Here is a 27464-nt window from a genome sequence, read left to right on the forward strand (position 1 = left end):
GTCATGGCTAAAAATCCCTGATTTTTAAAAAACTCCACAGCAGAGAGATAGATCTCACTATTTTTTTTAAAGGGATGGAACGTCAAAATAAGTGCATGGACACATTTGAATTTTAAACGGAAGCATTTTTTGCAATATTCTTCCATTAGCCAAAATGATTCTAATAAAAGTCTTTCAGCGGCATATAGACATATGCAGTGAGTGCCCTGTGCACCAGCATTCAAATGCCAAACCTTCTCAGGGAGCTGTTGGTAGTGTGTTTTGTGCCAGTGTTAGGCAAGACTCTCTAAGAAGGTGTGGTGTTTGAATACTGGTGCACAGGCACTAACAGCATATGTACATATGCTGCTAAAAAAACGAATAACTTTTATTAAAAGCATGTTTGCTATTGGTGGTTTACTGCACAAATGCTAAATTCTATACAAAATTTAAATGTGCCCATGCACATTTACATTTTCACCTTTATACCCCTATAAACATATTGTAATGTATGTCTCTCTCCTTCACACCCAGTGCCCTGCATAGCAACATAAAGAGCTTTCAAGCTACAATTTTCCTTCATTTGAGGGAGGTTGCAGTACTGACAAGACTTGTTAAATAGTCTTGCCAGGCCAGAGAACTTTTAGATAATTGGATCTTTAAGGAGGCAAATCCACAAACATAATTTTGCATAAAGACACCATAAGATAAGCGACTGAAAATTAAAAAGGGACAGTCAACACCTTGAGAGTTTAATATTAAAGGGACAGTGTACTGTAAAATTGTCTTAACATCAATGTTTTTCTAATGACTGCAGAGTATAAAATGTATGCAAAATTAATCATTTAGGTTTATTTTTTTATTTGCTCTTTGAAACCATACCCTATTAAAATGGGTTGAGCTTGCACGGAAGTCCTATTTACTTTGTTTATTACTTTCTGAAAACACACATGCTTCTTTAAATTATCTTTATAAACAAAAGCCCAATACCTAGAACAATTAAAGTGAAGGTAAGCTTTGGTGAATGAAAGCCCAGTTTTTTAAAAACAGAATTTATGTTTACCTGATAAATTACTTTCTCCAACGGTGTGTCCGGTCCACGGCGTCATCCTTACTTGTGGGATATTCTCTTCCCCAACAGGAAATGGCAAAGAGCCCAGCAAAGCTGGTCACATGATCCCTCCTAGGCTCCGCCTACCCCAGTCATTCGACCGACGTTAAGGAGGAATATTTGCATAGGAGAAACCATATGATACCGTGGTGACTGTAGTTAAAGAAAATAAATTATCAGACCTGATTAAAAAACCAGGGCGGGCCGTGGACCGGACACACCGTTGGAGAAAGTAATTTATCAGGTAAACATAAATTCTGTTTTCTCCAACATAGGTGTGTCCGGTCCACGGCGTCATCCTTACTTGTGGGAACCAATACCAAAGCTTTAGGACACGGATGATGGGAGGGAGCAAATCAGGTCACCTAGATGGAAGGCACCACGGCTTGCAAAACCTTTCTCCCAAAAATAGCCTCAGAAGAAGCAAAAGTATCAAACTTGTAAAATTTGGTAAAAGTGTGCAGTGAAGACCAAGTCGCTGCCCTACATATCTGATCAACAGAAGCCTCGTTCTTGAAGGCCCATGTGGAAGCCACAGCCCTAGTGGAATGAGCTGTGATTCTTTCGGGAGGCTGCCGTCCGGCAGTCTCGTAAGCCAATCTGATGATGCTTTTAATCCAAAAAGAGAGAGAGGTAGAAGTTGCTTTTTGACCTCTCCTTTTACCTGAATAAACAACAAACAAGGAAGATGTTTGTCTAAAATCCTTTGTAGCATCTAAATAGAATTTTAGAGCGCGAACAACATCCAAATTGTGCAACAAACGTTCCTTCTTTGAAACTGGTTTCGGACACAGAGAAGGTACGATAATCTCCTGGTTAATGTTCTTGTTAGAAACAACTTTTGGAAGAAAACCAGGTTTAGTACGTAAAACCACCTTATCTGCATGGAACACCAGATAAGGAGGAGAACACTGCAGAGCAGATAATTCTGAAACTCTTCTAGCGGAAGAAATTGCAACCAAAAACAAAACTTTCCAAGATAATAACTTAATATCAACGGAATGCAAGGGTTCAAACGGAACCCCCTGAAGAACTGAAAGAACTAAGTTGAGACTCCAAGGAGGAGTCAAAGGTTTGTAAACAGGCTTGATTCTAACCAGAGCCTGAACAAAGGCTTGAACATCTGGCACAGCTGCCAGCTTTTTGTGAAGTAACACAGACAAGGCAGAAATCTGTCCCTTCAAGGAACTTGCAGATAATCCTTTTTCCAATCCTTCTTGAAGGAAGGATAGAATCTTAGGAATCTTAACCTTGTCCCAAGGGAATCCTTTAGATTCACACCAACAGATATATTTTTTCCAAATTTTGTGGTAAATTTTTCTAGTTACAGGCTTTCTGGCCTGAACAAGAGTATCAATAACAGAATCTGAGAACCCTCGCTTCGATAAAATCAAGCGTTCAATCTAAAAGCAGTCAGCTGGAGTGAGACCAGATTCGGATGTTCGAACGGACCTTGAACAAGAAGGTCTCGTCTCAAAGGTAGCTTCCATGGTGGAGCCGATGACATATTCACCAGATCTGCATACCAAGTCCTGCGTGGCCACGCAGGAGCTATCAAGATCACCGACGCCCTCTCCTGATTGATCCTGGCTACCAGCCTGGGGATGAGAGGAAACGGCGGGAATACATAAGCTAGTTTGAAGGTCCAAGGTGCTACTAGTGCATCTACTAGAGTCGCCTTGGGATCCCTGGATCTGGACCCGTAGCAAGGAACTTTGAAGTTCTGACGAGAGGCCATCAGATCCATGTCTGGAATGCCCCACAGTTGAGTGATTTGGGCAAAGATTTCCGGATGGAGTTCCCACTCCCCCGGATGCAATGTCTGACGACTCAGAAAATCCGCTTCCCAATTTTCCACTCCTGGGATGTGGATTGCAGACAGGTGGCAGGAGTGAGTCTCCGCCCATTGAATGATTTTGGTCACATCTTCCATCGCCAGGGAACTCCTTGTTCCCCCCTGATGGTTGATGTACGCAACAGTCGTCATGTTGTCTGATTGAAACCGTATGAACTTGGCCCTCGCTAGCTGAGGCCAAGCCTTGAGAGCATTGAATATCGCTCTCAGTTCCAGAATATTTATCGGTAGAAGAGATTCTTCCCGAGACCAAAGACCCTGAGCTTTCAGGGATCCCCAGACCGCGCCCCAGCCCATCAGACTGGCGTCGGTCGTGACAATGACCCACTCTGGTCTGCGGAAGGTCATCCCTTGTGACAGGTTGTCCAGGGACAGCCACCAACGGAGTGAGTCTCTGGTCCTCTGATTTACTTGTATCTTCGGAGACAAGTCTGTATAGTCCCCATTCCACTGACTGAGCATGCACAGTTGTAATGGTCTTAGATGAATGCGCGCAAAAGGAACTATGTCCATTGCCGCTACCATCAAACCTATCACTTCCATGCACTGCGCTATGGAAGGAAGAGGAACGGAATGAAGTATCCGACAAGAGTCTAGAAGTTTTGTTTTTCTGGCCTCTGTCAGAAAAATCCTCATTTCTAAGGAGTCTATTATTGTTCCCAAGAAGGGAACCCTTGTTGATGGAGATAGAGAACTCTTTTCCACGTTCACTTTCCATCCGTGAGATCTGAGAAAGGCCAGGACGATGTCCGTGTGAGCCTTTGCTTGAGGAAGGGACGACGCTTGAATCAGAATGTCGTCCAAGTAAGGTACTACAGCAATGCCCCTTGGTCTTAGCACCGCTAGAAGGGACCCTAGTACCTTTGTGAAAATCCTTGGAGCAGTGGCTAATCCGAAAGGAAGCGCCACGAACTGGTAATGCTTGTCCAGGAATGCGAACCTTAGGAACCGATGATGTTCCTTGTGGATAGGAATATGTAGATACGCATCCTTTAAATCCACCGTGGTCATGAATTGACCTTCCTGGATGGAAGGAAGAATTGTTCGAATGGTTTCCATTTTGAACGATGGAACCTTGAGAAACTTGTTTAAGATCTTGAGGTCTAAGATTGGTCTGAACGTTCCCTCTTTTTTGGGAACTATGAACAGATTGGAGTAGACCCCCATCCCTTGTTCTCCTAATGGAACAGGATGAATCACTCCCATTTTTAACAGGTCTTCTACACAATGTAAGAATGCCTGTCTTTTTATGTGGTCTGAAGACAACTGAGACCTGTGGAACCTCCCCCTTGGGGGAAGCCCCTTGAATTCCAGAAGATAACCTCGGGAGACTATTTCTAGTGCCCAAGGATCCAGAACATCTCTTGCCCAAGCCTGAGCGAAGAGAGAGAGTCTGCCCCCCACCAGATCCGGTCCCGGATCGGGGGCCAACATTTCATGCTGTCTTGGTAGCAGTGGCAGGTTTCTTGGCCTGCTTTCCCTTGTTCCAGCCTTGCATTGGTCTCCAAGCTTGCTTGGCTTGAGAAGTATTACCCTCTTGCTTAGAGGACGTAGCACTTTGGGCTGGTCCGTTTCTACGAAAGGGACGAAAATTAGGTTTATTTTTGGCCTTGAAAGGCCGATCCTGAGGAAGGGCGTGGCCCTTACCCCCAGTGATATCAGAGATAATCTCTTTCAAGTCAGGGCCAAACAGCGTTTTCCCCTTGAAAGGAATGTTAAGTAGTTTGTTCTTGGAAGACGCATCAGCTGACCAAGATTTCAACCAAAGCGCTCTGCGCGCCACAATAGCAAACCCAGAATTCTTAGCCGCTAACCTAGCCAATTGCAAAGTGGCGTCTAGGGTGAAAGAATTAGCCAATTTGAGAGCACTGATTCTGTCCATAATCTCCTCATAAGGAGGAGAATCACTATCGACCGCCTTTACCAGCTCATCGAACCAGAAACACGCAGCTGTAGCGACAGGGACAATGCATGAAATTGGTTGTAGAAGGTAACCCTGCTGAACAAACATTTTTTTAAGTAAACCTTCTAATTTTTTATCCATAGGATCTTTGAAAGCACAACTATCTTCTATGGGTATAGTGGTGCGTTTGTTTAAAGTGGAAACCGCTCCCTCGACCTTGGGGACTGTCTGCCATAAGTCCTTTCTGGGGTCGACCATAGGAAACAATTTTTTAAATATGGGGGGAGGGACGAAAGGTATACCGGGCCTTTCCCATTCTTTATTTACAATGTCCGCCACCCGCTTGGGTATAGGAAAAGCTTCTGGGAGCCCCGGGACCTCTAGGAACTTGTCCATTTTACATAGTTTCTCTGGGATGACCAAATTGTCACAATCATCCAGAGTGGATAATACCTCCTTAAGCAGAGCGCGGAGATGTTCCAACTTAAATTTAAATGTAATCACATCAGGTTCAGCTTGTTGAGAAATTTTCCCTGAATCTGAAATTTCTCCCTCAGACAAAACCTCCCTGGCCCCATCAGACTGGTGTAGGGGCCTTTCAGAACCATTATCATCAGCGTCGTCATGCTCTTCAGTATCTAAAACAGAGCAGTCTCGCTTACGCTGATAAGTGGGCATTTTGGCTAAAATGTTTTTGATAGAATTATCCATTACAGCCGTTAATTGTTGCATAGTAAGGAGTATTGGCGCGCTAGATGTACTAGGGGCCTCCTGAGTGGGCAAGACTCGTGTAGACGAAGGAGGGAATGATGCAGTACCATGCTTACTCCCCTCACTTGAGGAATCATCTTGGGCATCATTGTCATTGTCACATAAATCACATTTATTTAAATGAGAAGGAACTCTGGCTTCCCCACATTCAGAACACAGTCTATCTGGTAGTTCAGACATGTTAAACAGGCATAAACTTGATAACAAAGTACAAAAAACGTTTTAAAATAAAACCGTTACTGTCACTTTAAATTTTAAACTGAACACACTTTATTACTGCAATTGCGAAAAAATATGAAGGAATTGATCAAAATTCACCAAAATTTCACCACAGTGTCTTAAAGCCTTAAAAGTATTGCACACCAAATTTGGAAGCTTTAACCCTTAAAATAACGGAACCGGAGCCGTTTTTAACTTTAACCCCTTTACAGTCCCTGGTATCTGCTTTGCTGAGACCCAACCGAGCCCAAAGGGGAATACGATACCAAATGACGCCTTCAGAAAGTCTTTTCTATGTATCAGAGCTCCTCACACATGCGACTGCATGTCATGCCTCTCAAAAACAAGTGCGCAACACCGGCGCGAAAATGAGGCTCTGCCTATGATTTGGGAAAGCCCCTAAAGAATAAGGAGTATAAAACAGTGCCTGCCGATATAATCTTATCAAAATACCCAGATTAAATGATTCCTCAAGGCTAAATATGTGTAATATATGAATCGATTTAGCCCAGAAAAAGTCTACAGTCTTAATAAGCCCTTATGAAGCCCTTATTTACTATCTTAATAAACATGGCTTACCGGATCCCATAGGGAAAATGACAGCTTCCAGCATTACATCGTCTTGTTAGAATGTGTCATACTTCAAGCAGCAAGAGACTGCTCACTGTTCCCCCAACTGAAGTTAATTCCTCTCAACAGTCCTGTGTGGAACAGTCATGGATTTTAGTAACGGTTGCTAAAATCATTTTCCTCATACAAACAGAAATCTTCATCTCTTTTCTGTTTCAGAGTAAATAGTACATACCAGCACTATTTTAAAATAACAAACTCTTGATTGAATAATAAAAACTACAGTTAAACACTAAAAAAACTCTAAGCCATCTCCGTGGAGATGTTGCCTGTACAACGGCAAAGAGAATGACTGGGGTAGGCGGAGCCTAGGAGGGATCATGTGACCAGCTTTGCTGGGCTCTTTGCCATTTCCTGTTGGGGAAGAGAATATCCCACAAGTAAGGATGACGCCGTGGACCGGACACACCTATGTTGGAGAAAATACTATTAAAAACAGGGGCACTTTCATTCATCAAAGTTTACAAATCAGTCGTTTTGATTAAAAATGTACCTTTTTTCTTTTCACAGCTACAGCAGCTTTCCCCTCCTGGAAATCCTCTCTTCACATGTCAGCATTGACTAATCCAGCTTCCTCCAATCACAGCTTTCCCCCCAGGGTGTTTATTGCCTGAGGCCATGCTGTGATTGGAGGAAGCCAGATTAGTGATTGCTGACGTGTGAAGAGAGGATTTCCAGGAGGGGAAAGCTGCTGTAACTGTGAAAAAAACAAAGGTAAGTTTTTAATTAAAACAGCTGATTTGTAAACTTTGATGAATGAAAGTGCCCCTGTTTTTAATAGTATTTTTAAAAAACTGACTTTCATTCATCAAAGTTTACCTTCACTTTAAAAATTTAACATAGTATGGCTTATCTCTTCTATCTGCTACTGGGAGTGTAATTTCATCTGCTGGCTGTGTTTACACAGGTTTTCTTTAACCTATACTAAAATATAGAAACGTACAGTATAAGTTGGGATACCACAGGAAAAATCAGCTATTTCAAATGCTGAAATAAAGTAAAAGGAGCTATTTGTAAACAATGTAATACACTTACTGAAAACAAAATTAATTTAAATGAAGAAACATTTAGGGAAAACTGTCCCTTTAAATGTTTTTTTTAATAAGGTGCCTTTTTTAATTTTAGTGATCTACTCCTGTGGTGAACCAGGTCAGTTTGGAAATTAGCTGCCTTCATTTGATCGTGCCTTAAATTCTCAAGTATTTAAAGGGACATTAAAGGGACAGTCAACTCCAAAATGGTTATTGTTTAAAAAGACAGATAATCCCTTTATTATCCATTCCCCAGTTTTGCATAGATAACAGAATTTATGTTTACCTGATAAATTACTTTCTCCAACGGTGTGTCCGGTCCACGGCGTCATCCTTACTTGTGGGGATATTCTCTTCCCCAACAGGAAATGGCAAAGAGCCCAGCAAAGCTGGTCACATGATCCCTCCTAGGCTCCGCCTTCCCCAGTCATTCGACCGACGTAAAGGAGGAAATCATATGATACCGTGGTGACTGTAGTTAAAGAAAATAAATTATCAGACCTGATTAAAAAACCAGGGCGGGCCGTGGACCGGACACACCGTTGGAGAAAGTAATTTATCAGGTAAACATAAATTCTGTTTTCTCCAACATAGGTGTGTCCGGTCCACGGCGTCATCCTTACTTGTGGGAACCAATACCAAAGCTTTAGGACACGGATGAAGGGAGGGAGCAAATCAGGTCACCTAGATGGAAGGCACCACGGCTTGCAAAACCTTTCTCCCAAAAATAGCCTCAGAAGAAGCAAAAGTATCAAATTTGTAAAATTTAGTAAAAGTGTGCAGTGAAGACCAAGTCGCTGCCTTACATATCTGATCAACAGAAGCCTCGTTCTTGAAGGCCCATGTGGAAGCCACGGCCCTAGTGGAATGAGCTGTGATTCTTTCAGGAAGCTGCCGTCCGGCAGTCTCGTAAGCCAATCTGATGATGCTTTTAAGCCAAAAAGAGAGAGAGGTAGAAGTTGCTTTTTGACCTCTCCTTTTACCAGAATAAACAACAAACAAGGAAGATGTTTGTCTAAAATCCTTTGTAGCATCTAAATAGAATTTTAGAGCACGAACTACATCCAAATTGTGCAACAAACGTTCCTTCTTTGAAACTGGATTCGGACACAAAGAAGGCACGACTATCTCCTGGTTAATGTTTTTGTTAGAAACAACTTTCGGAAGAAAACCAGGTTTAGTACGCAAAACCACCTTATCTGCATGGAACACCAGATAAGGAGGAGAACACTGCAGAGCAGATAACTCTGAAACTCTTCTAGCAGAAGAAATTGCAACCAAAAACAAAACTTTCCAAGATAATAACTTAATATCAACGGAATGTAAGGGTTCAAACGGAACCCCCTGAAGAACTGAAAGAACTAAATTGAGACTCCAAGGAGGAGTCAAAGGTTTGTAAACAGGCTTGATTCTAACCAGAGCCTGAACAAAGGCTTGAACATCTGGCACAGCTGCCAGCTTTTTGTGAAGTAACACAGACAAAGCAGAAATCTGTCCCTTCAAAGAACTTGCAGATAATCCTTTCTCCAAACCTTCTTGAAGAAAGGATAGAATCTTAGGAATTTTTATCTTGTCCCAAGGGAATCCTTTAGATTCACACCAACAGATATATTTTTTCCATATTTTATGGTAGATTTTTCTAGTTACAGGCTTTCTGGCCTGAACAAGAGTATCAATGACAGAATCTGAGAACCCTCGCTTTGATAAAATCAAGCGTTCAATCTCCAAGCAGTCAGTTGGAGTGAGACTAGATTCGGATGTTCGAACGGACCTTGAACAAGAAGGTCCCGTCTCAAAGGTAGCTTCCATGGTGGAGCCGATGACATATTCACCAGGTCTGCATACCAAGTCCTGCGTGGCCACGCAGGAGCTATCAAGATCACCGATGCCCTCTCCTGATTGATCCTGGCTACCAGCCTGGGGATGAGAGGAAACGGTGGGAATACATAAGCTAGTTTGAAGGTCCAAGGTGCTACTAGTGCATCTACTAGAGTCGCCTTGGGATCCCTGGATCTGGACCCGTAGCAAGGAACCTTGAAGTTCTGACGAGAGGCCATCAGATCCATGTCTGGAATGCCCCACAACTGAGTAATTTGGGCAAAGATTTCCGGATGGAGTTCCCACTCCCCCGGATGAAATGTCTGACGACTCAGAAAATCCGCTTCCCAATTTTCCACTCCTGGGATGTGGATTGCAGACAAGTGGCAGGAGTGAGTCTCCGCCCATTGAATGATTTTGGTCACTTCTTCCATCGCCAGGGAACTCCTTGTTCCCCCCTGATGGTTGATGTACGCAACAGTCGTCATGTTGTCCGATTGAAACCGTATGAATTTGGCCTTTGCTAGCTGAGGCCAAGCCTTGAGAGCATTGAATATCGCTCTCAGTTCCAGAATATTTATCGGGAGAAGAGATTCTTCCCGAGACCAAAGACCCTGAGCTTTCAGGAGTCCCCAGACCGCGCCCCAGCCCACCAGACTGGCGTCGGTCGTGACAATGACCCACTCTGGTCTGCGGAAGCTCATCCCCTGTGACAGGTTGTCCAGGGACAGCCACCAACGGAGTGAATCTCTGGTCCTCTGATCTACTTGTATCGTCGGAGACAAGTCTGTATAATCCCCATTCCACTGACTGAGCATGCACAGTTGTAATGGTCTCAGATGAATTCGTGCAAAAGGAACTATGTCCATTGCCGCGACCATCAAACCTATTACTTCCATGCACTGCGCTATGGAAGGAAGAGGAACAGAATGAAGTACTTGACAAGAGTTTAGAAGTTTTGATTTTCTGGCCTCTGTCAGAAAAATCCTCATTTCTAAGGAGTCTATTATTGTTCCCAAGAAGGGAACTCTTGTTGACGGAGATAGAGAACTTTTTTCTACGTTCACTTTCCACCCGTGAGATCTGAGAAAGGCCAGGACAATGTCCGTGTGAGCCTTTGCTTGTGGAAGGGACGACGCTTGAATCAGAATGTCGTCCAAGTAAGGTACTACTGCAATGCCCCTTGGTCTTAGCACCGCTAGAAGGGACCCCAGTACCTTTGTGAAAATTCTTGGAGCAGTGGCTAATCCGAACGGAAGTGCCACAAACTGGTAATGCTTGTCCAGAAAGGCGAACCTTAGGAACCGATGATGTTCCTTGTGGATAGGAATATGTAGATACGCATCCTTTAAATCCACCGTGGTCATGAATTGACCTTCCTGGATGGAAGGAAGAATTGTTCGAATGGTTTCCATTTTGAACGATGGAACCTTGAGAAACTTGTTTAGGATCTTGAGATCTAAGATTGGTCTGAATGTTCCCTCTTTTTTGGGAACTATGAACAGATTGGAGTAGAACCCCATCCCTTGTTCTCCTAATGGAACAGGATGAATCACTCCCATTTTTAACAGGTCTTCTACACAATGTAAGAATGCCTGTTTTTTTATGTGGTCTGAAGACAATTGAGACCTGTGGAACCTCCCCCTTGGGGGAAGCCCCTTGAATTCCAGAAGATAACCTTGGGAGACTATTTCCAGCGCCCAAGGATCCAGAACATCTCTTGCCCAAGCCTGAGCGAAGAGAGAGAGTCTGCCCCCCACCAGATCCGGTCCTGGATCGGGGGCCAACATCTCATGCTGTCTTGGTAGCAGTGGCAGGTTTCTTGGCCTGCTTACCTTTGTTCCAGCCTTGCATTGGCCTCCAGGCTGGCTTGGCTTGAGAAGTATTACCCTCTTGCTTAGAGGATGTAGCACTTGGGGCTGGTCCGTTTCTGCGAAAGGGACGAAAATTTGGTTTATTTTTAGCCTTGAAAGACCTATCCTGAGGAAGGGCGTGGCCCTTGCCCCCAGTGATATCAGAAATAATCTCTTTCAAGTCAGGGCCAAACAGCGTTTTCCCCTTGAAAGGAATGTTAAGCAATTTGTTCTTGGAAGACGCATCCGCTGACCAAGATTTTAGCCAAAGCGCTCTGCGCGCCACAATAGCAAACCCAGAATTTTTCGCCGCTAATCTAGCCAATTGCAAAGTGGCGTCTAAGGTGAAAGAGTTAGCCAATTTGAGAGCATGAATTCTGTCCAAAATCTCCTCATAAGAAGAATCTTTATTGAGCGCCTTTTCTAGTTCATCGAACCAGAAACACGCTGCTGTAGTGACAGGAACAATGCATGAAATTGGTTGTAGAAGGTAACCTTGCTGAACAAACATCTTTTTAAGCAAACCCTCTAATTTTTTATCCATAGGATCTTTGAAAGCACAACTATCTTCTATGGGTATAGTGGTGCGTTTGTTTAGAGTAGAAACCGCCCCCTCGACCTTGGGGACTGTCTGCCATAAGTCCTTTCTGGGGTCGACCATAGGAAACAATTTCTTAAATATAGGGGGAGGGACGAAAGGTATGCCGGGCCTTTCCCATTCTTTGTTTACAATGTCCGCCACCCGCTTGGGTATAGGAAAAGCTTCGGGGGGCCCCGGGACCTCTAGGAACTTGTCCATCTTACATAATTTCTCTGGAATGACCAAATTCTCACAATCATCCAGAGTAGATAACACCTCCTTAAGCAGAGCGCGGAGATGTTCCAATTTAAATTTGAATGTAATCACATCAGGTTCAGCTTGTTGAGAAATTTTCCCTGAATCTGAAATTTCTCCCTCAGACAAAACCTCCCTGGCCCCCTCAGACTGGTGTAGGGGCACTTCAGAACCAATATCATCAGCGTCCTCATGCTCTTCAGTATTTTCTAAAACAGAGCAGTCGCGCTTTCGCTGATAAGTGGGCATTTTGGCTAAAATGTTTTTGATAGAATTATCCATTACAGCCGTTAATTGTTGCATAGTAAGGAGTATTGGCGCACTAGATGTACTAGGGGCCTCCTGTGTGGGCAAGACTGGCGTAGACGAAGGAGGGGATGATGCAGTACCATGCTTACTCCCCTCACTTGAGGAATCATCTTGGGCATCATTTTCTCTAAATTTTGTGTCACATAAATCACATCTATTTAAATGAGAAGGAACCTTGGCTTCCCCACATACAGAACACAGTCTATCTGATAGTTCAGACATGATAAACAGGCATAAACTTGATAACAAAGTACAAAAAACGTTTTAAAATAAAACCGTTACTGTCACTTTAAATTTTAAACTGAACACACTTTATTACTGTAAATGTGAAAAAGTATGAAGGAATTGTTCAAAATTCACCAAAATTTCACCACAGTGTCTTAAAGCCTTAAAAGTATTGCACACCAAATTTGAAAGCTTTAACTCTTAAAATAACGGAACCGGAGCCGTTTTTATATTTAACCCCTATACAGTCCCTGGTATCTGCTTTGCTGAGACCCAACCAAGCCCAAAGGGGAATACGATACCAAATGACGCCTTCAGAAAGCTTTTTCTATGTATCTGAGCTCCTCACACATGCATCTGCATGTCATGCTTGCCAAAAACAACTGCGCAATAGAGGCGCGAAAATGAGGCTCTGCCTATGATTAGGGAAAGCCCCTAGAGAAAAAGGTGTCCAATACAGTGCCTGCCGGTTATTTTACATAATTCCCAAGAATAAAATAATTCCTCAAAGCTATGAAGTATTAAAAATGCTTATATATCAATCGTTTTAGCCCAGAAAATGTCTACCAGTCTTAAAAGCCCTTGTGAAGCCCTTTATTCTTATGTAATAAAAATGGCTTACCGGATCCCATAGGGAAAATTACAGCTTCCAGCATTACATAGTCTTGTTAGAAATGTGTCATACCTCAAGCAGCAAAAGTCTGCTCACTGTTTCCCCCAACTGAAGTTAATTCCTCTCAACAGTCCTGTGTGGAAACAGCCATCGATTTTAGTAACGGTTGCTAAAATCATTTTCCTCTTACAAACAGAAATCTTCATCTCTTTTCTGTTTCAGAGTAAATTGTACATACCAGCACTATTTTAAAATAACAAACTCTTGATTGAAGAATAAAAACTACATTTAAACACCAAAAAACTCTAAGCCATCTCCGTGGAGATGTTGCCTGTACAACGGCAAAGAGAATGACTGGGGAAGGCGGAGCCTAGGAGGGATCATGTGACCAGCTTTGCTGGGCTCTTTGCCATTTCCTGTTGGGGAAGAGAATATCCCCACAAGTAAGGATGACGCCGTGGACCGGACACACCTATGTTGGAGAAAACATGGTTATATTAATATACTTTCAACCTCTGTGATTACCTTGTATCTAAGCCTCTTTTGAGAGCCCCCTGATCACATTGCTAATTATTTATTATCTATTGACTTGCATTTTAGCCAATTAATGCAGTGTCATCCACAACCCACTGGCTTGAGCACAATGTTATCTTTATGGCCCATATGAACTAGCAGTCTCCTGTTGTGAAAAGCTAATAAAAAAAGCATGTGATAAGAGGCTGTCTGTAGTCGCTTAGAAACAGGCAGAGATTTAGAGGTTTAAATGTTATAAAGTGTATTAATATTACAATGTTGGTTGTGCAAAGCTAGGGAATGGGTAGTAAAGGTGTTATCTATCTTTTAAACAATAACATTTTTGGTGTTGACTGTCCCTTTAAACACTAAATAAATGCTAAGTAGAATGATGCATTCAAAGGAAAAAAGATTAGTCTGAGAATAACATGTAGATGTATTTTTAAAGTTTCATTAGCTGTTTACATATTGACAAAATAAGTAACATTTTAGTGTCTATAAAACAATGGGAGCTGCCATGTTATAACTTAGGTTACCTTCTCTGATGTGGCCAATTAGAGACAGTTATAAATAGTTCACTAGAGTGTTCAGCCAATGGATGTGTGGAATATAACAGTGTTCTACACTTCCATTTCTAACAGGAACTGAAAAGCTAACAATGTCAGAATGGAATTACAGGAAAAGGGGACAAAATAAATAATGAAAGTATATTGCAGAGGTTTTTTTTATATATATATATATATATATATATATATATATATATAAGATTTATCATCTTATATTACCATCTCAAAGTGTTTAATATCCCTTTAGGACTCTATAATGATACAGAAATAATTTCTGCCATTTTGTGTGTTTAGCGCCCCTTGTGGAAATACCTTTTTTTGGAAGTATTTATACTTTTGCTATTTATAAATTGCCACTTACGTGTAACCAGGTCAAAATTGCGTTTGTCCTCTAGGTTTGGGCGCACTTGACACGTTAGTAACTTAATCTTAACAGGAGGCCGATTAATCTGGTAACAGATAAAGAAAATTCAGGAACAGAACCAATACATACCTTTCCATATTATGTACACTGTGCCACCACCCTAGCAATGCCAGTCTCCCCATATTGCAGCACACAGTTATACACATAATTACCAGTATTCCGTATTACACACGCATAGCTTCATCCCTTCTTATCACATATACACCAAACACTATCCACTATCTCCTACTAAAACTAAAAAAGTGTTAATATTTCTTTGTATCTATTAGCTTGTTTTTATTTTGATAACAAATTGCAGCAAAAAGTACATAAATAAAAGAGATATATTTTAAGAGATATAAGTGAGTGATTTCCACAGATATCATTTGCATTATGCTCATCCAGATGTACTTAGATAGCACATGAATAGGAACATAACACAATAAAAAGGTGGGAGTGTCAAGCTGCCTTACACAGAAACTAATGGAGAATTTAGCAGGGGGAGTGCATGTCACAGGTGGCACCAGGAACACTATTTTTTTTTTACTTTTTGGTATGATTTTAACTTTATATTTTGACACTGTGTTGTTCAAAATAAAAAAAAATCCAACATATTTAATGTTCATTATATACAATTTTTTCCTGGGTACTTTAATTTGCATTTTATTGCATAAGTTTTGTACCAATTTAACGTGTATTATTAATAAGATTTTTGATACATACTTTTATTACAATATTTACATTGTACTTCCAATATGCTTTTATAAAAAAAGGAGGAGGACACAAAGAAAACAGAGCAAATTAAACTATAATAATAATAATAATAATATAATCATTTATATAGCGCTTTTCTCCCTGTGAGACTCAAAGCAATTTACAAATATACCAACATAAGACATAAAAGTTAGGAGTTTCTGAAGGTCAGATAAGCGGACTGAATGCCTGATGGAAGAGGTGGGTCTTTAGCTTTTTTTTTTTTAACTTTTTTTTTTTAAAGTCTGTAAGGACGATGCCTCTCTTATTGTGCATGGTAAAGAGTTCCAGAAAATAGGGGCAGCGTGGCCGAATGCTCTGGAGCCCGAGTTTGTCCTTATTCTTGGCACTGAGAGGAGGGATGTGTTGGCTGACCTAAGTGAGCGGGATGGGATGTAGAGTGTCAAGAGCTCTTTCAGGTAATGTGGGCCTTGGTTGTTTAAGGCTTTGAAGGTCAGCAGGCCAATTTTAAAATATGTTCGCCATTTTTTTGGAAGCCAATGCAGGGAGTGAAGAACAGGTTTTTTGTGGCAGGAGCGAGTTTGATTGGTCATTAGTCTGGCTGCTGCATTTTGTACCGTCTGAAGGCGATGGAGTTCTTTTTTTGGGAGGCCCAAGTAAAGTGCATTGCAGTAATCTAGCCTAGAGGATATAAATGCATGGATTAATGTTGGCATATCATCCGGTGGAATTAAGTGTTGTATCCTGGCTATGTTTTTCAGATGAAAGTAGGCAGATTTTATTACGGAGGAAATCTGCTGTTTAAAAGATAGTCCAGCGTCAATCAGCACTCCAAGGTATCGTACCTTTGCTGAACTAACGAGTTCAGAGCCTCTAAGCTCCAGACCAGTTGGGTGAATGTGGGATATTTTTGATGCCCGGGGTCACCTCACCAAGAATAACTCTGTTTTGTCCGGGTTCACTTTAAGACAGCTAGCATTCATCCATTCTATGAGGTCTGTTAAGCAACAGTTTATGCTGCATGCTGGGTCTGTAGTATCTGGAGCAAAGGAGAAGTAGAGTTGTATGTCATCAGCGTAACAATGATACCTTTGGCCATGTCGGTTAATGATGTCCCTCAGTGGTAGTAAATAAATTGTGAATAGCATGGGAGACAGGATAGATCCTTGTGGAACTCCGCAGGCCAGTTCTGTCGGTGCTGATGAGCTTGATCCTGATATTACTCTCTGTGATCTACCAGCGATGAAAGATTTAAACCAGTTAAGGACTGTGCCTCCTAGACCACAGATGTGCTGCAAGCGCTCTATTAGAATCCTATGGTCAGAGGTGTCAAATGCAGCTGAGAGATCCAGGAGGATTAGAATGGAGTAATCACCTTTTGTCTCTTGCCATGAGGAGATCATTTAGCACTCAGACTAGCGCTGTTTCAGTGCTGTGGCGGAATCTGAAGCCTGACTGGAAAGGATCGAATATGTTCAGGCGTGATAGATGGGCTTCCAGTTGAGTTGCCACTAATTTTTCAATTATTTTTCCCAGAAATGGGAGGTTGGATACTGGTCTGTAATTAGTCATGCAGTAATACAGGTTTCTTTAGGAGTGGTTTTACCACAGCTTCTTTTAGAGGATCTGGAAAGTCTCCTGTTTTTAGTGAATACTGCACTATTTTTGTGAGGGCTGGGGCAAGTGTTTCAATGCAACCAGATAAGAGCTGAGTTGGAGCAGGGTCTAAGTCACACGTACTGGTGTGAAACTTTTGTATGGTGTTTTCAACTCCTTTAATATCCACATTTGTAAAAGTGGACCATAAACTGGGGCAATCTGGCATTCCATTGTAGTGGTTCTGGTGTGTAACTGTTTGGCCTGCTGTGATAGCGGTTCGGATTAAATCTTGTCTCTGAAGAAGTTCGCAAATGCTTCACATTTATCCTGAGAGCCTTTCTACTGTTGCCTGGGTCTATTGTGGGAGAATGTGATTTTGCGTGAAAAAAAATGAAGATTTTTGAAGAGTTATCATGGATTGATATTTATTTAGATGTTTGGTAAGAGCGGCTTTATCCTCTGGATCATGTGTTCTGTGCCACTTTCTCTCAAGTTTACGTCTTGTTCTTTTCATTTCTCTGATGGAGCTATCAAACCACGGTGCATTGTTGTGAGTTTTGACAGTGCGTATGCGAGTTGGTGCAATGCTTTCTAGGGTGTCTCATGATTTTGTTGTAGAGTCGGACTAAGGAGCTGGGGTCTTCGCAGGTGCCCATTAGTTCACTTAGATCCATATTTGATGCTACATCCAGTGGTGTCACCCCTTTTTAATGAGCAGTGTTTGACCAGGTTCTGAGGCTGGTGTCTGGTTGATTGTGATACTTTGGGAAGTGTGTATCGGCTGGATGCTGTGCTCTCTACAGTGTTTGATTTGCGCAGCCCTGTAAGGGGACAGGAAGGTCATTTGCAATAAGTGACCGCGACCCTACGAGTGAGCCTCTGGTGTGTACCGGCTGAAAGCGGTGGTTTCTTCAGCGCTCGATTAGCACAGCCCTCAAGGGGGCTCTTGGCACCTTAAGTGCAGTCATCAAAGGATGCTGGATCACTAAAGAGGTCACAGTGAGTTTTCACAATGGGAATGAGTAATTAAAGTTTTTTAAATGAAACTGTGTAGCCATTCCACTGTGTAGCCATTCCATTAACTGTTTATTTGTTAAGTGTTATTACAAGAGTTTACACAGTCTATTATTGATCGGTAAAAGACATTTTTGTTTTGTTTGTTAATAACATTGCATGCTCACCCTTGCTCAGTCAGTCACTCACTCACCGTGCTATGAGATATAGTAAGAAATCCGTATTTTACTCCACATTTTCTTTTTTGCCAAACTTTTCTAATCCTAGAAATTTAAGGGAGAAATAAATTGTTATAGCGATAGTTTATATATAGAGGCAGGAGATATAGGGAGATGTTATATACAGAGATAAGGGGGGTATAGGGAGATGTTATATGCAGAGATGGGGGAGTTAAAGCGAGATGTTATATAAAGAGATCAGGGGAGTTATAAAAAGATGTTATATGCAGAGATAGGGAGGAGTTATGCGGAGATGTTATATGCCGAGATAGGGGGTTATAGAGAGGTGTTATATGCAGAGATAGGGGGGAGTTATAGGGAGATGTTATATGCTAAGATAGGGGGAGGTAAAGGTAGATGTTATATACAGAGATGGGGGTTTACAGGGAGATGTTATATGCAGAGATGGGGGGAGTTATAGGGATATGTTATATGCTGAGATAGGGGGAGGTAAAGGTAGATGTTATATACAGAGATGGGGGTTTACAGGGAGATGTTATATGCAGAGATGGGGGGAGTTATAGGGAGATGTTATATGCTGAGATAGGGGGAGGTAAAGGTAGATGTTATATACAGAGATGGGGGTTTACAGGGAGATGTTATATGCAGAGATGGGGGGGAGTTATGGGGAGATGTTATATGCCGAGATAGGGGGTAATAGAGAGGTGTTATATGCAGAGATAGGGGGGAGTTATAGGGAGATGTTATATGCTAAGATAGGGGGAGGTAAAGGTAGATGTTATATACAGAGATGGGGGTTTACAGGGAGATGTTATATGCAGAGATGGGGGGGAGTTATGGGGAGATGTTATATGCCGAGATAGGGGGTAATAGAGAGGTGTTATATGCAGAGATAGGGGGGAGTTATAGGGAGATGTTATATGCTAAGATAGGGGGAGGTAAAGGTAGATGTTATATACAGAGATGGGGGTTTACAGGGAGATGTTATATATGGAGAAAGGAAAAGGTTATATGCCAGAATTAGTTGTTCCTCACCCCTCACTCTTTTTGTACAGAAACCCAGATTTCTCACTCCCATGCTGTTTGTCCCCTTGAGGCTGGTGCAGACTGTATCCACTACCAGAATCCTTCCGAGATAGACCTTCCTAAGAAAGAATGCAGCAATGTTTAGTGTTGCCCGCCTCCTGACTGTAGTGTATGACAGTGTACAATACACAAGACGGATGACACAGTAACATAATGTGAATATGTCCCTTTTAAAGAATAAATGTGACAGTACTAGCGAAAACCCCATACACGTGCCCTCGCTAGTTTAGTGGGAGAGAGTGGACTTAGTGGGAGTAAAAAGGGGAGAGGAGATGGAATGTTCTTGTTTTGTGGGAGTAAAATTCACGTTGTCTTGAAGTAAACATGTTACAGGTGCCACACAGAAGATTTTTGCCTTCCATGGTCCTGCATTAACAATGTAACCCCTACCTTGCCAGAGAGAAAATACGCTGCAGACTGATAATGGAACCCCTTTTCTGCCATAAACAGCACTGCAGCATGTAACTCCTTCCATTCCAGAGTGAGAAAGCAAGAGTTCCCTGCAGTGTGGCAGTAACCCCTTCTCTGCCTGACATAGAATAACGCAGTGTGACATTAACCCCTTCTCTGCCTGACATAGAATAACGCAGTGTGACATTAACCCCTTCTCTGCCTGACATAGAATAACGCAGTGTGACATTAACCCCTTCTCTGCCTGACATAGAATAACGCAGTGTGACATTAACCCCTTCTCTGCCTGAGATAGAATATTGCCGTGTGACATTAACCCCTTCTCTGCCTGAGATAGAATATTGCCGTGTGACAGTACAAACCTTTCCCTGCCCAGGAGAGCTCTGCAAGGTGACAGCATAAATATTCCCCTGCCAGAATAAGAGAACCATGCAAAGTGACAATGCAAACCCCACCCTGTCAGAGACAGATAGTTCTTCAGTCTGACAGTGTAATCCTTTGCCTGCCCAGGAGAGCCCTGCAGTGTGACAATGTAACCCTTTCCCTGCCAGAAAGACTTGCCCAGATTGACAAAGTAACCCCTACCTCACTTGAAAGGTTAACCTTTGCACAAACTAACCTCTTTATTCTCTATCTGGAGCTGTTTCTGCAGATTATCTCTTAGGTCTGAAAGTTGCTTTAGTTCCTCATCCTGTGCCTGATGAATCTATAGGGTTAAATAACAAAAATATATGTTTTTATTACGTATTAGAGTAAGATATGTCTCGCTGACGGGCTAAGAGGATTATTGTCATTTACTGATCCCATAATCATAGGCATGTGAGACACTCACTGTATGGAGGGCAGAGGATAACTTCTCAATGAAAGGAAGAAGACTTTGAGCTGCATTTAATCCATCCTGAAAAAAACTAAACCGAGGGGTTAAGAGGAATGGAGTTGAGATTCGAGTAGAATGGGAGGGAAGCTCTGGGGGTGCTGGCACATTACTTACTTGTGTTGTGCGTGGAAGAATTTGTTGAGACACTGGAGGAAATCAGGTCCTTGTTTGACTTGCAGCTCACCCAGTTTGAGGAGATACTGATAGCAGGAAAGGAAGTAAAACAGGGGAGAGACAGAAAGGACATGTTAAGAGGGAGCTCACCATAAGCAGGGAAAAGTGCATAGAGATAGATGGGAAGACAATAATAAGCACATAATAAAAAACTAAAGGACAGGAACACAAACAAAGGTTTGAGAGAAAAAGAAGGAAATAAAAGAAAAAATTAGGGGGAAACAGGGTGGGAATAATGATAAGCTAAGTGTAAGAGTGATGTGTTATACTCAACTGTCACCACCTCTACTCCCCCTTTTGTGCTCTCCTGCCTCCCCCTCCAATGCACAGCAAGTTTCCTTCTCTGCCCCTGTCACTTACCTCTACTTACCCTGCCACTCACCCTTTTACCTGCCCTGTCATAAACCTCTCCTTTATCCGCCACTCACCTCTCCTCCACCTGCCCCGCCACTCACCTCTCCTTCACTTGCTTGGCAACTCACCTCTCCTTCACCTGCCCCGCCACCTCACATCTCCTTCACCTGCCCCGCCACTCACCTCTCCTTCACCTGCCCCGCCACCTCACCTCTCCTTCACCTGCCCCGCCACTCACCTCTCCTTCACCTGCCCCGCCACTCACCTCTCCTTCACCTGTCCCGCCACTCACCTCTCCTCCACCTGCCCCGCCACTCACCTCTCCTTCACCTGCCCCGCCACTCACCTCTCCTTCACCTGCCCCGCCACTCACCTCTCCTTCACCTGCCACTCACCTCTCCTTCACCTGCCACTCACCTCTCCTTCACTTGCCCCGCCACTCACCTCTCCTTCACCTGCCCCGCCACTCACCTCTCCTTCACCTGCCCCGCCACTCACCTCTCCTTCACCTGCCCCGCCACTCACCTCTCCTTCACTTGCCCCGCCACTCACCTCTCCTTCACCTGCCCCGCCACTCACCTCTCCTTCACCTGCCCCGCCACTCACCTCTCCTTCACCTGCCCCGCCACTCACCTCTCCTTCACCTGCCCCGCCACTCACCTCTCCTTCACCTGCCCCGCCACTCACCTCGCCTTCATTTGCCCCGCCACTCACCTCTCCTTCACCTGCCCCGCCACTCACCTCTCCTTCACTTGCCCCGCCACTCACCTCTCCTTCACTTGCCCCGCCACTCACCTCTCCTTCACCTGCCCCGCCACTCACCTCTCATTCACCTGCCCCGCCACTCACCTCGCCTTCATTTGCCCCGCCACTCACCTCTCCTTCACCTGCCCCGCCACTTACCTCTCCTTCACTTGCCCCGCCACTCACCTCTCCTTCACCTGCCCCGCCACTCACCTCTCCTTCACCTGCCCCGCCACTCACCTCTCCTTCACCTGCCCCGCCACTCACCTCTCCTTCACCTGCCCCGCCACTCACCTCTCCTTCACCTGCCCCGCCACTCACCTCTCCTTCACCTGCCCCGCCACTCACCTCTCCTTCACCTGCCCCGCCACTCACCTCTCCTTCACCTGCCACTCACCTCTCCTTCACTTGCCCCGCCACTCACCTTTCCTTCACTTGCCCCGCCACTCACCTCTCCTTCCCCGCCACTCACCTCTCCTTTACCTGCCCTGCCACTTACCTCTCCCACCTACCACTCACCTCTACTTCACCTGCCCCGCCACTCACCTCTCCTTTACCTGCCCCGCCACTTACCTCTCCCACCTACCACTCACCTCTCCTTCACCTGTCCCGCCACTCACCTCTCCTTCACCTGCCCCACCACTCACCTCTCCTTCACCTGCCCCACCACTCACCTCTCCTTCACCTGCCCCACCACTCACCTCTCCTTCACCTGCCCCACCACTCACCTCTCCTTCACCTGCCCCACCACTCACCTCTCCTTCACCTGCCCCATCACTCACCTCTCCTTCACCTGCCCCACCACTCACCTCTCCTTCACCTGCCCCACCACTCACCTTTCCTTCACTTGCCCCGCCACTCACCTCTCCTTCCCCGACACTCACCTCTCCTTCCCCGCCACTCACTTCTCCCACCTACCACTCACCTCTACTTCACCTGCCCCGCCACTCAGCTCTCCTTCCCCGCCACTTACCTCTCCCACCTACCAGTCATCACTTCTTCACCTACGCCACCTCTTATTTCTCTTTTTGCCGGCCTTGGCACTCACCTCACACATGTGCAGCTGAAACATTCTTCTATCTCTCTCAGCTTCCTCAGGACTCTCTGAATCTGCACGAGATGCCCCTGATCGGATCTTTTTCATCCTACAAGGAGAAGCATTGCTCTACTACTGTTGCCATAATAAGTTTTGCTTTTCCCATTCTGCAATCCTTAAAGGGACAGCAAACACTTTGACTCTGTGCAAATCATTGCAGAGTTCATAAGCATAACCCTGTTACAAATATGCCCCAAATTGTCCACAGAAGGAGTTGTTGGATAAAGAACTGCAAAACAACATATTTTGCAAACAAAATGGCAGTGGCAAACCTTGTCTATTCCAGTAACAAATACAGATGGTCTCCTACAAATAAAGCAGCTAACAAGGTGTTAATGGTTTAAAAAAATTACACACACATAGGGCCAGATGATTTAAAGCTCTCTGGGCTGACGAGATTATTAAAGAATGTTTGCCAGTACTTCTATTTCCCTCGTGGAATGATCTAAACCTACCGAAAACAGGGTGTCTCGCTAAGGGGAGTATACTGCAGTTTCGTATGAAAAGTGCACAGTAAAATGTGTATTTTAAACATCATACAAAATGGATAATTGAACCATTCACACAAAAATAAGCAGGGAAAACTTGTATTGTTAAGGTGCATCAAAAATCATAACAAAATTGCTCACCAAGAATCGTATCAAAATTATAAAACGTGTATGTAAATTACACAGGAGTAAAATCATATAAACTATCCACAGAGTAAATCGTAAATAAAGTACCCTGGAAAAAAATAAAAAAGAGATTTGAACTTTTTAGAAGAAAATACAAAGCGTAATAGTTTTTTAGTAAAATGGGCTGAATATGGGCGTATATATGAAATTGTCTCTCTAATCCCAGCGTAATTCTGTAAAGATTTTCGCACTACCGATCTCAGTTTTATTCACACCAAAAATGTTAGCGAATTTTTCTCAAAACACACCTAATACTTTTAACCCTAATAGACAAACACATGCATATGAAAATATAGGAAATTTTAAGATGCTATATGCAGAAAGCAGTGTAATGTGATTTATATCGGCTAAAGGATTTCATTTTTAAAGTGCGCCCCCTGCTCACTGCTAACTTCAATCTACAGTACAAAGAGTCCCTTTCTAGCAAGCTCCATTACTTTCAATAGGGGATACTTGCAGGGACTGTCCCTTTTTTACGATAATTCCACCAGGACCACTTTATAACAAGACAGGAGGTCTTTACTTTTAAAGTTCCCTCTATTCTTAACGGCCCATCCACTCCTTCAAATAAGGCAAGCTGTGGGTAGAGATTGGCTTTTTAAAAAAAACCTGCAACTAACAAAAGTGTTTAAAGGACACTAAGCACTGAGATGTTTATATAAAATGTAGTACATAATGAAACAATACTATAATTATTTATTTTGCCCTCATTTAATGCAGCTTAGCTGTGAGGATTTTAAAGGGACAGTCAAGTCCAAAATAACACTTTTATGATTCAAATAGTGCGTATCATTTTAAACAACTTTCCAATTTACTTTTATCACCAATTTTGCTCTTGGCATTCTTAGTTGAAAGCTAAACCTAGGTAGGCTCATATGCTAATTTCTTAGACTTTGAAGGCCGCCTCTAATCTAAATGCATTTTGACAGTTTTTCACCACTAGAGGGCGTAAATGCATGTATGTCATATAGATAACAATGAGCTCACACACGTGAAGTTACCTAGGAATCAGCACTGATTGGCTAAAATGCAAGTCTGTCAAAAGAACTAAAATAAGGGGGCAGTTTGCAGAGGCTTAGATACAAGGTAATCACAGAGGTAAAAAGTGTATTAATATAACTGTGTTGGTTATGCAAAACTGGGAATGGGTAATAAAGGGATTAACTATCTTTTTAAACAACAAAAATTCTGGTGTTCACTGTCCCTTTAAAACTTTTAAACACCCTGTGACTTCTCAAGGCTAACTCTGCTATATATCTTTTCATAATTGGTCTTTATTGATAACAACTGCAAAATAATGTACTTTATACTAATGTTATGACCGTGGCTAGCCTTGTTGTCTGTAGACTAAAGCCCAGATTAGCTCCTCTATATAAGGCAAATGGCGGGTGGAGTTTGGCTATTAAAAAACAATTGCAGTAAAAACATAAATTATGCTTATCCGATCATTTTCTTTTTTTCTGACGGGAAGAGTCCACAGCTGCATTCATTACTTTTGGGAATTCAGAACCTGGCCACCAGGATGAAGCAAAGACACCCCAGCCAAAGGTTTTAAATACCTCCCCCACTTCCCTCATCCCCCAGTCATTCTGCCGAGGGAACAAGGAAGAGTAGGAGAAATATCAGGGTGAAAAAGGAGCCAGAAGAACAAACAAATATGGCCGCCCCATAGATAAAACGCGGGCGGGAGCTGTGAACTCTTCCCGTCAGAAGAAAATAAAATTATCAGGTAAGCATAATTTATGTTTTTCTTCTTAAAAGGGAAGAGTCCACAGCTGCATTCATTACTTTTGGGAAAACAATATTCAAGCTATAGAGGACACTGAATGCAAACAAAGTGTGGGTACAAAAAGGCGGCCACTTTGAAAGGCACCACAGCCAGAAATTACCAATACCCTACAAAAAACTAAAAACGACAAGGGGAAGAAAAAAAAAACACGGAAGACCAGGCAACTGCCCATCAGTTACACAACCGGCAAAGCCGTGCTAGAGACCAATCAGATCCAGAGTCTGCTGAGCACGAAAGCCTCCAAGGAGCAAGCCCTGCAGCTCTCAACTTCCACGAAAGTACCCCCGACCTAAAGGACAAGAACCTCTATCAACCCCCGAGCGGGAGAATAGAGAACCCTCTAAGAGATCCCAAGTACCATCCAATAAGGGCACAAATCAAAACTTCGAGCAAACCCAAGTTTGCCCCAAGACCACTGCCCAGGGAGAGGAACTCCCAAGAAGACAAGGACCAGAAAGATAAGTCCATACTCAGGAAAAAAACGTCACTATGGTGACCAGAGGGCCACCCTCATATTCCTGAGACAGCACCATCACAAATGGTGCTCCAAAAAAATGAGAGATTCCCGTTGCCTTATAGACAAGTCGAACCGTCCGGCTAAACAAGCTAGATAAGCATAGACATGATAATTGGCCTAGCAGCCAAAAAGGAACTCTCCGTGTGAACATAGAGCCACCTAAAAACAAGAACTCACGATGACCAAAGTCCAGGTAGCAAAGCTGACCCTAAGCCATCGTGGGACATTATCCCACCAAGAAGTGCTGAAATACTCGGCAGTAGCTCCCGTCCAGAAAAATTCAAACTCCGAGGAGCGTCCCAACCCAGCAGCAGACGCCACTAGTAGAGAGATGGACATCAAAAGTCCCCCCACCAAAAGTGGAGAACAGACTCCATAAAAGTACACGGTCAACACTACATAGAGCAGACTGATCCCTAACCTTCACTCCAAGGTAACGGTCCCAGCCCAAAGGCTAGTTAAAGACCTAAGACAGGAAGTATCAAAACTCTGCCCAGACCTACGGGAGAAGAATGATGGATCTACAAGGAATCAAACCCCTAGAGTAGAGCTCTGACCGCTACTTAAAAAGCCATGACAGGAACTTCGTGCTCAGGGCCCAGAACCCCTACACTGTTGCCTTCCGTAAAGAAGGAACACTCCCAAAGCCAGAGCCCTCAGCACAGGAATGATCGCAAGATCTAACCGCCTGAGGAACCCATAAGCAGCCTCCTATGGTTAGGGGCGTATCTAAAAGCGAGCCTTCCACCATCTAGAGTCCCTAGACGTAGAGTATCAGCAACAGCCTCAAAGCCAAGAGTCTGAAAAACTCCTGACCGGTCTAAGAAAACGGCAACCACATCGGATCAAAAGGTAATCCTTTGTAGACAGGCTTTTTCACCTGATCTACACTCTGGTTAACATAAATGGTCACTTTCTTGACCCCAGAAAGGTGAAGGTCTGTATCTGACCCCTGATCTCCTACCCGCAAGCCCAAAAGGCTAGACCTCCATAAGGTCGAAGCACCCGAGAATCTAAAGACCACGGTATGACAAGGGGCAGTTCTTAGATTAAGAAGATGACAGTCTCCAGAGATCTGCACAGGGTCGGACTCCCGAAAATCCTGTAACAGGAAAAACAATGGGAGCCTCGTCGCTCCTGGCAGAAAGGACGCTGATCAAAGGAAGAAGGACATGCCCGCACTTCCAGACACAGAAGACCCAACCCAAGACGGGAAGAAAAGGAGACTCTGCCACCGCCAAAAGGAATGTGACTGGGCTACAAGAGTCAACATCCGGAGATACCGAAAGTGAAAACGTAAGTTGTCCACCACCCAGTATACTAGACCTCCTAAGGTCATACACATCTCCAACCCTAAACGAATGTGACACTACGGTTCCGAGTCCACAGGGATCTTAGAAACCACAATGATGTCTTATCAAGTCGGTCACAAATCCCAAGTAAATGGAAAAAGACCAACTTAAATCTGAGCTCACAACCTTCCTTCCAGAAGCGTTGGAACTACGCACTAGGCCTCCATTCATAGTAGGATCCGAGCAAGAAGTCCATCTCAATAGGCCAAAGTGACATTCAGAATCCAACAGAACAATCAGCACCACGAGG

The 27464-nt window shown here is 43.4% G+C and overlaps 1 protein-coding gene across 1 annotated transcript in view; it reads right to left on the minus strand.

Moving 5' to 3' along the window:
* The window catches only part of LOC128653629 (arf-GAP with SH3 domain, ANK repeat and PH domain-containing protein 3), a 176927-nt gene that overhangs the window by 118297 nt on the left and 31166 nt on the right, over positions 1 to 27464 (minus strand). The window contains exons 6-12 of the mRNA XM_053707033.1: positions 22835 to 22931; positions 20629 to 20714; positions 20470 to 20545; positions 20257 to 20343; positions 19176 to 19285; positions 18155 to 18224; positions 14593 to 14680 (exon numbers count right to left, since the gene is read on the minus strand). Of these exons, the coding sequence (XP_053563008.1) occupies positions 14593 to 14680; positions 18155 to 18224; positions 19176 to 19285; positions 20257 to 20343; positions 20470 to 20545; positions 20629 to 20714; positions 22835 to 22931 (614 nt within the window). The remainder of the gene's footprint in view (positions 1 to 14592; positions 14681 to 18154; positions 18225 to 19175; positions 19286 to 20256; positions 20344 to 20469; positions 20546 to 20628; positions 20715 to 22834; positions 22932 to 27464) is intronic.

This window comes from Bombina bombina, chromosome 3 (genome assembly GCF_027579735.1).
Source record: "Bombina bombina isolate aBomBom1 chromosome 3, aBomBom1.pri, whole genome shotgun sequence".
Lineage (NCBI taxonomy): Eukaryota > Metazoa > Chordata > Amphibia > Anura > Bombinatoridae > Bombina > Bombina bombina.